This window comes from Anoplopoma fimbria, chromosome 9 (assembly GCF_027596085.1).
Source record: "Anoplopoma fimbria isolate UVic2021 breed Golden Eagle Sablefish chromosome 9, Afim_UVic_2022, whole genome shotgun sequence".
Taxonomy (NCBI): domain Eukaryota; kingdom Metazoa; phylum Chordata; class Actinopteri; order Perciformes; family Anoplopomatidae; genus Anoplopoma; species Anoplopoma fimbria.
The window spans coordinates 9,709,026-9,723,129 of record NC_072457.1 but is presented as its reverse complement, the minus strand read 5'-3'; the positions used below and the strand labels follow the sequence as shown (position 1 = coordinate 9,723,129).

The 14,104-nt window shown below is 39.3% G+C and overlaps 1 protein-coding gene across 4 annotated transcripts in view; it reads right to left on the bottom strand.

Moving 5' to 3' along the window:
- Positions 1-5,826: 5,826 nt before the first annotated feature.
- Positions 5,827-14,104, bottom strand: part of ndst3 (N-deacetylase/N-sulfotransferase (heparan glucosaminyl) 3) — a 90,437-nt gene continuing 82,159 nt past the window's right edge. For 3 of the 4 annotated variants that reach the window (XM_054604635.1, XM_054604634.1, XM_054604637.1), the window contains 7 exons: positions 13,878-14,001; positions 13,123-13,297; positions 12,530-12,700; positions 11,987-12,096; positions 9,151-9,253; positions 7,990-8,100; positions 5,827-6,931 (listed from right to left, as the gene is read on the bottom strand). In XM_054604635.1, the coding sequence (XP_054460610.1) occupies positions 6,902-6,931; positions 7,990-8,100; positions 9,151-9,253; positions 11,987-12,096; positions 12,530-12,700; positions 13,123-13,297; positions 13,878-14,001 (824 nt within the window). In that variant the 3' untranslated portion in view covers positions 5,827-6,901. Of the gene's footprint in view, positions 6,937-7,989; positions 8,101-9,150; positions 9,254-11,986; positions 12,097-12,529; positions 12,701-13,122; positions 13,298-13,877; positions 14,002-14,104 lie in introns of all 4 variants that reach the window. The other variant, XM_054604636.1, reaches the window with a different exon arrangement.

Genomic DNA, 14,104 nt, shown 5'->3' with positions numbered 1-14,104 from the left:
TTTTTCCATAATAATAATGTTTTCTGTGCTTGCTTTTGTTATAAAGCTGTATTGTTATTTATGATATGAAATATGTGATTAAAAATGTTGTTAAGGGACCACAGAAAAAAATAGTATACATGCATGCGTGCACAGCAAGTATTTGGCATGAAATCACCTTGCAGACCTGCACTATGAATCCCTTCTTAGGTACTTATTGCTTAATAGTCAGTGCTTTTATGTTAAGCATTCTAGTCATATTGACATTTGCCAAACTGAAATATGTCTTTCAACCTCATTGTGCCCATTGTCTTGCTGTGTAAAAAGCAGATTTCAGGTCTTAGTATTACTCAGGCACTCATAGTTTACATCAAGTCAGTATTTTTCCTTGTCTCAGTGCTGCTTGACATTTGCAGTGAAAGGACGGGACTAAAGTGTCTCTGAATCAAAGCACATGACAGCTTTTCTCAGTGTTGATTTGTCATATTGACACTGTTAATTCATGTAGTTAGGTGTTGTCGCAGATTTGACAACTCTGAATGGAGACAATCTGGTACACTTGAAAAAACTACACTGCCTTCTTATTTGGTGTTTACTGACTAGGTGATATGTTTTAATGTACTGTAACATTTCTTTATATTTTTTGGTAAAAAAATAAAGTGAGATTGTTGTGTGTTTGGTTAAGACACTTAACTTTTTGATACATCATGGCTCTAGTCCTTTTACGTAAAAACTTTCACTGAATGTACTTTCTAAATGTTTGTTGTCATTCCTTCACATCCGAAACAGTATCTGGAACAACAGACCCCTTTAGGTCTTTTTCTGACTGCAAACTGTCAAAGTGAGCACCACTATGTCAGACAATGTGTATGCACACATACACAAGCACACGCAGTGTCAGTGGTTTATCACACAGTGTGTACAAGAATGACAGCCATATTCTGAGTTTTCCTCATTTACAAGGCAAACAAGTTATGTTGACCTAAGTCCCATTTAAGAAATGCGACCAACAGCTATAGTGAGAAGCTGCTTAAAATCTTAGCAACAAACAAACAAATATTCTAATTGTAATGACTATAAGTCCTTTACTTTAGCCGCTAATGGCCTTTTCTTTTGTACAGTTTATGTTTACTTATGGACCTAACAGACAATGACCACTCTCACCTTTCACAGTCCAACTCAAAAGCTGGGATTTGTGCCCCTCGGTTTAAAAGAGATGGCAGGGGTGTTGCCGTTATCAACAGAAAAGTTTTAAATGCACTCCCATTTTACACAAGTGTTTTAATTCATTTGGCATCTTGGTTTTGTTGTGAACTCTAAAGATCCAGTGATCATTTTAATAACCTACAGTCCGCCCAGGCCTAACAGTGTTTTTATCCAATTATTTAGTTTATTTAGTCACCCAAACCCAATCCGTCCCATTGAAAGTGCCCTTGGTTCCCTGTCTGTTAACATAAGGTCCACAACTTATGAGTACTAATCTATTTTGATTTAACCTTCAAACCACAAATCACAAACATTGTCCAGTCCTGTTTCCTTTAAATTAGAACCATCTCCAAAATCAAACTGATCCTCTCTCAACCTGACCTGGAAAAAGTAATTCATGCATTTATCTTTTCAAGACTTGACTACTGTAACTCATTCCTCTCTGGCATAAACCAAAAGTCACTCTCCTGCCTCCAACTAGTTCAGAACGCAGCAGCTAGGCTTCTTATTGGCTTTAACAGACAATATCACATCACGCCAATCCCGGCTTCTCTTCATTGGCTCCCTGTTGGTTTAAGAATTGATTTGAAGATTTTACTGATCACCTTTAAAGAACTTATGGGTCTGGCCCCAAAATATAAGGAATAAATGTTGACCCCTTATGAGCCAGTTAGCAGCCTTAGATTCCGTAATCTCTTTCTAATTGCAGAATCCGTAATCTCTTTTAAATCACTTCTTCAACCCCATTTTACAGACTGGCTTTTATATGATGTTGTCACTTTACTGGTTTTATTGTTGATGATATCCTATCAATTGGTTTTATTGTTTTATCTATTGTACTGTTTTATCAAGGTTTAACTCTTACTCCTAGTTTGTTTTACTTTGTTTGGTCTCACTGTTGAGCTTTCTGTTGTTTTATTTCCTTGCTTTTGCTGCTTTGTCTGTCAAAGCACTTTGTAAACTCTGTTTTTGACGGTGCTATATAAATAAAGTTATTATTTGTATTAATTAGTCATCTAAGCATGTATGGATGTGTTAAGGGTCTGCAACAAACAAAACAAACCAGCAGCCGTGTCAGCAAAGGAAGAGAGAGCCCCTGAGGGAAGGTGGTGAGCATGATACGCTGAACCACACTGGCCCAGGTGTGGCTCATGAACCTGATGACCCTGGTCCTGCAAGAAAAACCAGAAGCAAGCAAGCATAGAAGACAGAGGGAGTCAAGGGGTCACAACAAACCTAATTTATCATTTGTTGTCAAATATTTTCAAAGTCAAAGTACATACCAAACCATGAGCTAAGACAATGCTTCAAATTATGTTGAAAGGAATCTTAAAAATGTATGAATGTTGTATCGCTCTGAAAGTTTTTTTCAGAGCGACACGCTTTTGCTTGATTTTAAAATGATGATTTAATGAGCATTTATGAGACATCGTCGTAATGCGTTACCGCCTGTAAATAAGTGAACATTTCCTTTTTAATCCTCATAGACTTTTGATAAAGCATAGGTTAGTTACATAAAAGTTTTTAATCTAAATTTAATTATAAGTCACATGAACACAGAAACAGATCGTTCAATTAACTAACAAGGCTAGAAGGGACAACATTCTGCAGGGGAATGTTTGTGGTCATTAATGTGCAACTCCATCAGAATTTATTTTGGGTTACTTCTGCTGAGAGTTGATTGCTTTGAGCAAAGTTGGCCTCGTTGTCTGAGAGCACCCTCTTGTGGTCATTATCATGCATTACTAAACACTGGATCTATAGTTCTATATGGTTGATTCAAAATCAAACATAAAAAAACGTATATATTTCCAGTTTAAAGACACTGTGATGCTCCATTATATTATGACATAATTTAACATGTAAGACATTATTAAGCATAGTACAGATATGTATGTTTCAATTGTAAATGTCCTTTTGTTTGGGCTGATATGAATATCAACAAATCAAACATATAAATTAAAAAACAAATCCTTGATATAGAAGTAAATAATAAGTGTTAGTCAAATAAATGTAAAGGTTTATTCAATCCAAGATTCACTTACATAATGTTCATAATGTCTATAAAACTGTGTTTTTAAACTGAATATTAAAACCCCTTTGCTTCTTATGATTTTGCATTGTTCTTGTGTTGATTTTGAGGGTGGATTTTTTTGTCTGCTGCTTTTGATTTTTTCAGACCTCCAAGCTTCAGTATTATTCAAATCATCCAACATAAGCAAATCAGTATGAAAATATTGTGCACAATCATTCAAATGAGATGAAAAGTGGAACCAAACTACCATTGGCTTTTTCTGTATTCTTCTTTTTGCTATCCCCACTGAACCTTTAGCTATAGCTCTCTGCACTAATGACACAATATGAAATGTCACCAGCGATGGGGCAGAACAGAAGGTCTCATTTTACACGGATCATTTATTTCTACTCATATCTGTTTCCATCCCTTAAACTCTGACAACATGAGGGGAAACCAGTTGGGAAAGATCTGAGGTTAAGGAATAAACCTGTATAATAGTTAATATCAAATTGGCCGCTTGAAGTACCTTTCTCAGCCAGCTGCTTTTGAAGATGGCGGAAAATATGTTTGTGGATTTGGGATTTGGATAACTTGAAAACTTTTACATCTTGATGTGCAAGCCTTTAGTAATGTACTTCCTTTATTTTTCTATTTTAGAATCTTCAAAACTATAATCACATCTACATACCTTCATCAAAATTGTAAGCCACACTGCAGCACACATCTGTTTAATTTATGCTGTTATAACAGAAAAAAAGAGCAACCATGATATCATGTCCAAAAAGTACTTTTTTCATATATAAAGTATGCAGGTCATAGACTTTAAATGTAAAAACGCTGACGCCTTCCAGCTATTAACTGCTCTTGGAACGCTGCAGTAGAGATCTAACTCTGCTGTAAATGATTTCAGTCCCCTTCACTCAGTCAGTTCGGGCACCTTACAAACACAAGGGGCTACTGCAGGAATGGAGCAACATAATAATAATAATTGATAATGATAATGATTTGTCGGAAGCCATTATGTATATTGTATCTTTCATCCATATCTGCCTAAAGGGGTTCTATGAGTGTACAATTGGAGAGTTGCTTAAAAAGAGTCAAAATGTCTTGGAATTTCAAATAAAGACCAAATGTTCTCTCGCTGACATTCACATGCTGTGTTGTCCTTCACCCCTAACCGTCACAGCCTGGCTCAAAATCTACGACAAACATGGAAGACCAGATGAGCAGGCTGCTAAGAAAGTAATTTATTTTAAAAAAAACACATAAAAGGAATGCAGAGAACATAAAGCAAACGCTGCATCATGCCAGCAGGACGACAGAGTCTCCACTAGAGAGGCCGAAGCTTCTAAATGAGGGAGTTATTTATGGCCAGAGCACTGAAAGGGCCCAGGTGTGGCTCATGGAACTGAAGAGCCTCCATTCAGCACCTGCAACAGACAACCAGGAAAAAGCAGCAACAGGGACACCTAGTGGATAGGAGGAGGATGGTCGTGGTGATGGATGTTTAAATTGATTTCTCACACAGTCCGACCCATCAGGCGTGTTTGGGCTGTAGTGTGTGCCTCATAAGACAAAAACGTATAAGGTGGCTTTGGAAATTTCAAGGCCCTCCATCACAATCAAGGTAGTTTGTAAATGTGCTACATTTTATGAACAGAAATAAAAAATAAAAAAACTCAACAGCAGATTGACAAATACAATCTCACCTGGCAACCCTCACTGCAGGATATCAAAACCCTTACCCACACCAGCTAACACTGACTAATATGTTATTACCATGCTGTGCCTTGGAGGGTAGGTCCACATTGTTTTATTATAAAACAATAGTTCTGTCATAAAAAAATCCTCCTGTTCCTCACACTGGCCTTGAAAAGATCACTTTTTAATGGTCTTTCAATGCAAGTGATTGGGGACCAAATTCTTTTTTTCAACAAATACCTTTTTAGAAGTGTGTATGAAGTTAATATGTAGCATCAGCAGTCTGAGTGGATCGAGTGGATATCTTCTGGAGTTCCAGTCTTCTTCTTTCAAACCCCCCTATTTGTTTTGTCCCTGTTGAGCAACCTGAAAAATGACCACAAAATGTGGTCGATATATTCTAATGCATTACTCTTTCTGAATAAGCATGTAAATGCATTGTGGTCCAATGCATCATGTGTGACAAGTGGAAACAGTTTGGCTCTCAGAAGATTTAGAATGGAATCTTCAGCTGCAGTAATTTACTAAACAAAGAGGACTGTGGAGGTGTTATTGTCTGCTATTTTGTTGTTTGTCCATAATGGCTTCTTTCTTCTTTTATTTTCCATTGTCTCATATATACTTTGCAGTCTGACACGTGTGCTCTGTGCATTTCTGTTATATTGCGAAAACAGGAATAGTAACACAACCTTGTTGTTTAACTGAACATTATAGTACGTCAGTTACTGGTGACTGATGCAATACTGGAGAGGCAGAAATTCCTCGGAGAGCAAACTGTCATCATTTTCCACTTACCTTGAGTCTATTTTCATCCATTCAGGCCAAAGATTAGATTCCACATGTGTGTACGTAGGTGTGTCCCGGTACAATATGGTTCATTTGTGTTGCTTCCTCATTAAAAAAATAAATCTTATGCCGTCAGCAATATCCATTTCTTTAATTTCGATTTCTGTGTCTGACATTTAGGATTTTTTTGCATTCAAATAGAAGCTCAACAACATAGGCCATTGGTTAAAAAAAAGGGGAAAAAAAAAAGGTTGAGACTTAAATGAAACACTGACAAAACAAAATCAGCCTGCGGTTACAGTAGCTACTTAAAGAGTCTTGGAATTAAGTGGCATATCCATTAGGCTCATTTTGGTCTGCTTTCTTCCCACAAACTCATGTGCCCTCAGCGCTCATGCTCTGCTAAATGGACACCGCGTTCTTCTGCATGGCTTGTCACAGGGAAATAATGAGAGGGCAATGCATCTTGCTTCAGTGACTTATTTCAAGGCCATACTTTCCAGTGAAAGCCTCAACTGACTTCTCTAAAGGTGAACAAGGCTACGGGATCTACCAGAAACTAGCTTCACTATAAAAATGTAATCATAAAACAATGAAAACCTATAGTGGGAATTCTGTCACTCACCCTGAGTCTATGCACTCATCCCCCCTGCTTATTCACTCTCATTGTGACAAAAAAAACAACTAAAAGATAGAAAAACAAAATCACAAAGGGGGAGCTTTTTTTTGTCTTGGAGATGCATGGAACAGAACTTAGAGCAAAGTCATCTCTATGGGAACCACGCACAGCTGACCAGCGCTGCTCTGGCATTATAAATTAGAGGTGAAAATTAAACAAAAAGCAATAACTATCAGTTATTACAAGTCAGTGCAGCTCATCACGAGAGTTCATCACAGTTCAGAACAGGGTTTGAGCATAAGAGACTCGCCAAATGCTCCTTGTCTATCGTGGTTCTCTTCATCCTGATAATGTGGCTCTTCCTTATAGTTCGACTTTCTGCAGAACTGGCAGAGTCCCCTGAAGCTCTGGTTCCTCCATCCAGCCTTTCATCCTTCCATGAGCTCAGCTTCAGCCCGCTGCTCCCTCCAGCTGTGTCACAGCTCCTAGGTGAAACAAGGCACCTTGTCCTTGCCCTCACCTCGGGGTTCACTAAAAGGCCACAGATTGATCATCTGAAGGTCAGGTGCTCCTGGTTCCTGACCCCTTGACCTTTAAACCTGGTTCATGGATGCAAAGGTTATCTAACCTTCAGAAAGAGGTAAAGAGAGGGAGGGGATGGAGAGGGAAACAGAGAAGAGGCAAAAGAAAAGGAAAAAGTAGTAATTTAATTCCATTTTGTTTACCTAATGATTCAAATGCCAACCATGAAAAAGGAATGAACGCATTCTGCAATTGCTGTGAATGGGCTGGAAACCGAAGCGGACTTGTCAAGTGGCTCTCTCTGAATCACAACCGGTGGCAAACAGTAGCACAAACAAATCCACTGACAAAAGGCAAACAATGTTGAGTACTGTAGAAGAAAGAGCGCCCTGCTGAGATCAAGGTGAGGCGACACCAGGAAGCCTCATTTAAGGCCATGCTTTGAATACCTCGACAGGATTAGGAGGTAATCAGAGGATGTCTTTTTCCAAAGAAGCCAGCAATATGTGCATTCTCCTTGTATTTTGAATCATCCATTGTTACTCTATCCAAACCTTTTGCTTTTGTTGCTTGCTTTGTATGATTTAACTAATGGCTTGAAGGCCCTTGAAACATATTCAGTCAGATTCTTCCCATGAGTGATGGGGTTCTACATGAAGATAATCTTTCTTTCAGAACAGTTTGGCTTATTTCACAATGGGGATTTCTGTTTTGTGTTTTTCTTTCCAGTCTCAGTGGTTTGAAGTGAGCCGGTCTCTGTTAAAAGACGTGATGACAAATATATTTCCATGCACCAATCAGAGGTGATCAAAGTTTGAATCAAAATCTGGCAACGCTTAATAAATAATAACTAGTTTTTCTGTCTAACTATACCTCTAATTGTCTTTACTGCAGTGGCCCAGGTTCAAATCCGGCCCAGGGCCCTTTGCTGCATGACATCCCCTCTTTCTCATGTGCCTTTACTGTGTATCTCTCTCACTATCAAATAAAGCAGAAATAACCTAAAATAATCATCAGAAAGATAATAAATCTATGAAACCGACTTTTCATGGGCCTCCACAACAAGTTTTGCACTACCTGCTGACGCAAGTCTGTTTTGAAATTTTGACTTACATGTAAGCTGATGAGATAAGTGTCATAGAGTTTAATGCATGCTGACCTTCTGCAGCTCTTCTCTTAGCCAGGAGGGAAGGGGCTGTCCGAGGCGATGCAGCAGCTTTGACAGCTCCACGTTGTGTTCCCTGTAGTACCTGGAGAGATATGCATGTGCCTGAAGAGACAGGAGGGGGAAAGATATGGAAGAAGAGGAAGGGTGAGAGCAAAACAGGTAAGAGGATGAGCAGACATGGGAGATCAAGGGAGGAAATAAAACATGTAGGGAATGAGTAAAGTTGGTGAGTCAGTGTTCGATAAGTGGCAGAAGCAGAAGACAGAAAGAATAGTAAAACATATGGAAATAGGCAGAAATGGGGGAGAGACATGAGCAAGGAGGGGAAAAAAGGAGTATAGAAGAAGACAGGAAAGGTGAGTGGAAGAAGGTTTGGAGAGAGGCATAATTAGAGGAGGAAATAAAAAGACAGCATGAGAGTACGGGGCAAACAAGAAATTGAGAGAGATTAATGATGTGCCACCATCTTCAGATTAGTTTATTTTTCCTCAAAAGGACTTTAGGGCCACTACGTGCCGAGCGGTATGAACAGAGCTAAGAAAAGAGAGGCTAGAGAGAAGGGGAAAATTACATGGATGTATGAGATCCATTATCTCTCTCCCTCCTGTGTGCATCCCTCATCTCCCCCTCTGTATCTGTCCTCCCTGGTGTTCCCTCCATTTCCCTCCTCCTCCTCATCTGTCCTCTCCTTCTGTCCCCTTGGTGAAAATTCAAATGCAGTTTAATTACAGGTGACACTGAGGTGCAGCCATTAGCTGTGATCACATGAGGGAGGACAAATTGTGTGTATGTGTGTTGGTCTTCATTGTTGGCAGGTCTGGTCTCTCCTCTGTGGAATCAGCAGCCAGGACAAAGATTTATGAATCGGATTTTCTCCTTCTCCCAACCTTCCCCCATCTCCTCTCTCACGGGTGCTATGTCACTATTGAGTCCTCATAATTAGGTTGTAACTTTCTGGCTGGATCTGATTGGCTGACAGTTTTCACCCCACCGCTGAGTCCTGTGGGAAATTTTGCCACAGCGGTGGAGGGGACTGTGTATCACTGTCAGTCAGGCTGCTGCTTTTTCTTTTTTCTTTTTCCCTTTGTCAAACATTTAATTCAATGCATATATTTTCTTTCCCACTATTTTATTTACAATGTTTATGTTTACCTCTGGCTCCATAGGAGGGTACTTTCTCCCTTTGCTTTTTCCCAAACATTTTGTCTTTCCTCCTTCAAGGAGCTGGCACCAAAAGCCCTTCTGAGGGTCAAACCTGCGATAAAAGAAACAGAGAGAGATGGATGTAAGAGAAGAGAAATCATAATAACAATTTGAATTAAAGTATTCAACCTAAGTTAGGGTAAATGGTAAATGGACTTGTCCAACCACTCAAAGCGCTTTAACATTACAAGTCATTCACCCATTCACATCCATTCATGCACTGATGACAGAGGCTACCATGCAATGTGCAACCTGCCCATCAGGACTATCTCACCATTCATTCCTATTCATACACTGCAGGAACAGCCTACAGGAGCAATTTGGGGATAAGTGTCTTGCCCAAGGTATGATTGACATGGACAAGTGGAGTCGGGGATCAAACCACCGATCCTCTGATTGAAGGACGAGGACAGTATGTCTTCCTTGTTTTATCCAACGTGTGTTTTAACAACTTCGGTTTTGGAAAGAGCAGACATCAGAAAACATGTCTCCCAAAGAGAGATAATTACAATGAGATAAGAATCGACATAATCACTTGGGGATGTACGTGCTGTATGTGCCTAAGATGGTAATTCAATTAATTAATTAATGTAAAAAAAAATACAGAAATAGGAGAGAGAAATATTTGAATAAATATGATGTCTCAATAACTTTCCATATTTGTTCTATGAGCCTTCCTTGTCAAGCCAAATTGCCTGCAAAGACTGTTGCACCCCGCCAGCATGTTATGTGACAACCTATCAAAAAGCAATTGAGATGGTAGGGGACATTCAAAACAAATAACCCTAGTAAATATATACTTGTTGTCTTGTGGATATGCATGAATACATATGCATGTATATAGATTTTTACACACATTCACTATATACGCATATTTAAGTGTTTATTTGCAGATGAGGTATGTATGGGTTTGCCTGTACGTGTACTGTTTATTTGTATTCATGTTTATCTACTACTTACTGTCAATTTCTTAGAAAAAGTCAATGCATGTATACATTAAGACACATTTTGCAATATAGTAGTACAAAGTACATCAAAAGAAGAGGTAAAAAGATATACATTACTGTTATCTGCTATTTGGCAGTCTGAGTGTAAAGGCTAATGTTGATGTGACTGAAAGATGCATATATTGTTTTTTATTCGCATGCATCAACGGGTATATAAAAAAGAAAAAAAGAGTTAAGTGGTTCTCCTTCAGTTTTCCTCTGACAGAACAGGAGAAAGAAAATAGAGAGGGATTAAATAAATAGGCTCCAGTGTTGAGGATCTGTCAGACCGCTGCCATGTCAAAAGAATGAGAAGTTGAAAAGAAAGATTAGGCTTTTGTGTAACTCTGTCTTCACCCAAAACACGCACACAGCCTCTTTATTATTCTGTCAAAATGCATCTCTTTACACATTATTTGTATGCATGTGGGATGGTGATTCAAGACAGAGGCACTCTCTGTCCCAATCTGAGCTACATATTCTAGATGTCCCTGTCTGGAGATTTGAGGGCTTGAAAGCAGATGCATTCTGATGAGTGGTGCTCAAGATAAATAAACCAGCTACCACTCCTCCCAAATTGAAAGGTCACCTGAAAAATCTCAAAGGGAGAATGAGTTGAGACCATCAAGAGGCCAAAGCTAATTTAGTCAACATGTTTATTCTAGGCTACAGACATCATATTTTGCTTCCACAATAAAACCAGTTGTTTTTTCCATTTCACCCGCCTTTTTTATCCATTGTGAAATAATGCAAAGAATATGTTTAGTTCATACTGTAGAAGTTGCTTTACGGATTTACCTTGATCACTTGGGACTTTGCTGTTTAAGGTCTTTCGGATTGACACTGTGTAGTGCACTAACCTTTTCGTATTTTTATTTATTCTGACAGCTGTAATACAGACAGGCAGGCAGTGTAAGTGAGACAGATAACGCTCTGTTGGGATTTGATCCCAGGCCAGCCGCTCAGGGAGCTGAGACTTCACTTCTTGACTGTCTTTTTGGCAAGAACAGTCATCATTTTTTTATTGCTGCTTCAGTATATGTGTATATGTAATAAAACAATATTTATGGACTGCATAATTCTACAAGCAATGTAATCAGATGTCAATATTCCTAATATGTTTGGAAGTGATACCTTGAATATGATTGTCAGGACATGTAAGTGTCTATCATTGATTACCGGCAATTCGAATACATAAGGCTTACCGAGTCATTACAAGTTACAAAAAATGACCGGCTACGTTTTTTGACACACAGAAATGACTCCTTTTTGCAACCTTAACCTTAATTTACCATTATACCTAAGAACTTCTGCCATGTCCTATACTTAAATGTAAGAAAAATTCCTTGATGTTTATTTTCTCTTATTTGTCTCATCATCTCTTGTTTGTCTTCTATCTATATCCTCTTTGCTCTCTCTATTGGGACAACATGCTACTACATACAATTTACCCAACCCAATACTGACAATATTGTAAAACTAATTTTAAGTAAAGGGATAAATGTAACAGCTTAAAGCAGGCCGTGCACTGACTGCTAGTGGCTGCTCTTTGATGCCATGTGATGTCACTGCCTGTTGTAGTTTTCAGAGAAGGACACCACCTGGCACCAAAGAGATGACCAGTTTAGTGCCCCACTGTTCACCAATAGATGTCAGGCTTCACACAGATTTGGGTTTGGAGTCTTGTTACAGCATGAATCTGTACTAAGATTTCTATCGACGTGCATGCCAGGTAGAAAGGCTTGTTACCAAGGGACGCCGGGGATGGAAGAGATGGAAGAGACGTAAGAGAGACTTACGTAAGGGCCTGGGAGTAGTTGAAGTGAGGGGTGACTCCCAGGAACTTCTGGACTTCATCCATCACTGCCGCAGGGTCAGTTCTCAGCTGATGGCCATCTATAATCATCACCTACACACAGATACATTCATACTGTAACACTGGGTACTATTATACAGCTTGTTTATGAAAAGCATGAGAGCAGCTTCTTTAGTACAATTTGATCCACTTGAATGACAAATGCATGAAAACAGAACTGTGAAAGCTGGTGTAACATATCATTTAACTCTATTTCTTATTGTGAAGTTTAATTTCTTCAGGCAATGAATAAAGTGTTACTGTACGTAGTTCCCATCTAGACACAAAATAATGAGATTTCAAACAATGCAAAATATATATAGTTACCAATACCATTCCACCAAAAAAAAATTTTCATTCCCTTTCTTCCAAATGTGGTAACAACAAATCTCATCATACAAAACCAATACATGGTTTTTACATTGCATACTGTGTGATCTGTGCATGATATTGGTATTACAGGGCAACGGTCTGTGCCTGTGCGTACCTGGTTAGCAGGGTAGTAAGTGAGCCACCTCTCTAGGTGTGAGGAGTAGAGACCGGGGATGAGACAGCGGCTCTGCAGGGAGTGGAGCTCGGCCGGTGCTCCCACTCTTGCACTGATGACATCGTAGAAGGTGAACCGCAAGGCTGCGTGGTCCTCGTGAGCTCTTTGATGCTGGGAAGTTAAGCAGATACAGCCTCATAAAGAACCACTCCAATTGTACAATTGATCTCATTCCATGTCTTAAACGTCAAGTAATAGATTCATAACTTTGCATGAGAGACCATTTTTTATTGTCGACAATGACATTTGAGCTGGCACGTTGTTGACATTCATGTCTCATTAATCAAACGGACTTGAGGGGAAGATTTCAGGATCTTGTGACATTTCCCACACTGAGACTTATGGAAAAATCAGGCTCATTAACTCCATACTCACAGAGAGAAATCCAATTCCAACTACAATCTTGAATACAGAATTCAATTAAAATCAATACAGCGATGAAGCACGTCATACGATGAAGCAGGCCGCTGTATGGAGTTAAAAAATAACACATGTGGAGTCACTGGCACCTAATATATTCTGTGTGTTTGTACCTGATACCAGCTGTAGGCCCTGTCAGAGGGGTTGATGAGCAGGGTGATGATCTTGGCCTTTGGCAGCAGGGCAGCAGCTCGACGCGGAGACTCCTCTGAGGGGAAGTAGTTCGCGCTTTTCTCAAACAGGAAGTCCGTGCTAACATTAGAGGGCACGGGGAAAAACTCCATGTACCTGAGGCAACAGACAGTCAGGAAATTGAGAGGAAATGCAAATGCACATACGCACACCCATGCTACACGCCTCATAGCAAAGCATCACAGCATTAAAGGCAAACTCAGTCACCCAGAGAGGAGTGTGCTAAATTTGTAAAATTATTTTCAAAGTCAGATACATTCTCAAAGTTATGGTCTTAATCTGTTCTTATACAGGGGGCCTAAAATAAACTTGACAATATCATTTTAACAGTGTTTAATGACACATTTTCAGAGTTATGTCTTTTCTGGATGACTTCTGAGACTACACCAGCTGTGTCTCTGTCAGCTAAGTAACTCATTTATGGGTCAATTTAGGCATCCATATGTCTGTTGGCTTATGGTTTTTTTATGCTTCAAAGATCTTTTTGAAGATGTTTTTAAACAGTTTTGAACTGCTTAATGTATCACTGAAGTCTGCAAGACACATTGACATCTACAACAACCTTGCCAAATGGAAAAGCGTTGTTTATAATATTTATTTTCACCTTTTGACTGATAGAAAGGCCCAGAGAGAGAATGATAAGTGTGATAGGATACGTGTGTGTTTGTTTTCTTACCAGTCAATTCCTTTGTGGTAGTTATTGGTGTTGAAGAACTGGACCTCCTCATATGTCTTTGGACTGGGGAAGTTACTGGAGATGGAGGGATGCATCAGTAGGAAGAGATAAAGTGCCGTCGTTCCTGGAAGAAAGGGCATAATTCATAACTGGCTCGTTAATGCAGCTCAGCAGAGAGCAGTATGTGTGTGTCTGTGTGTGTGCGTTAGCTGCCATCCACTGATCCA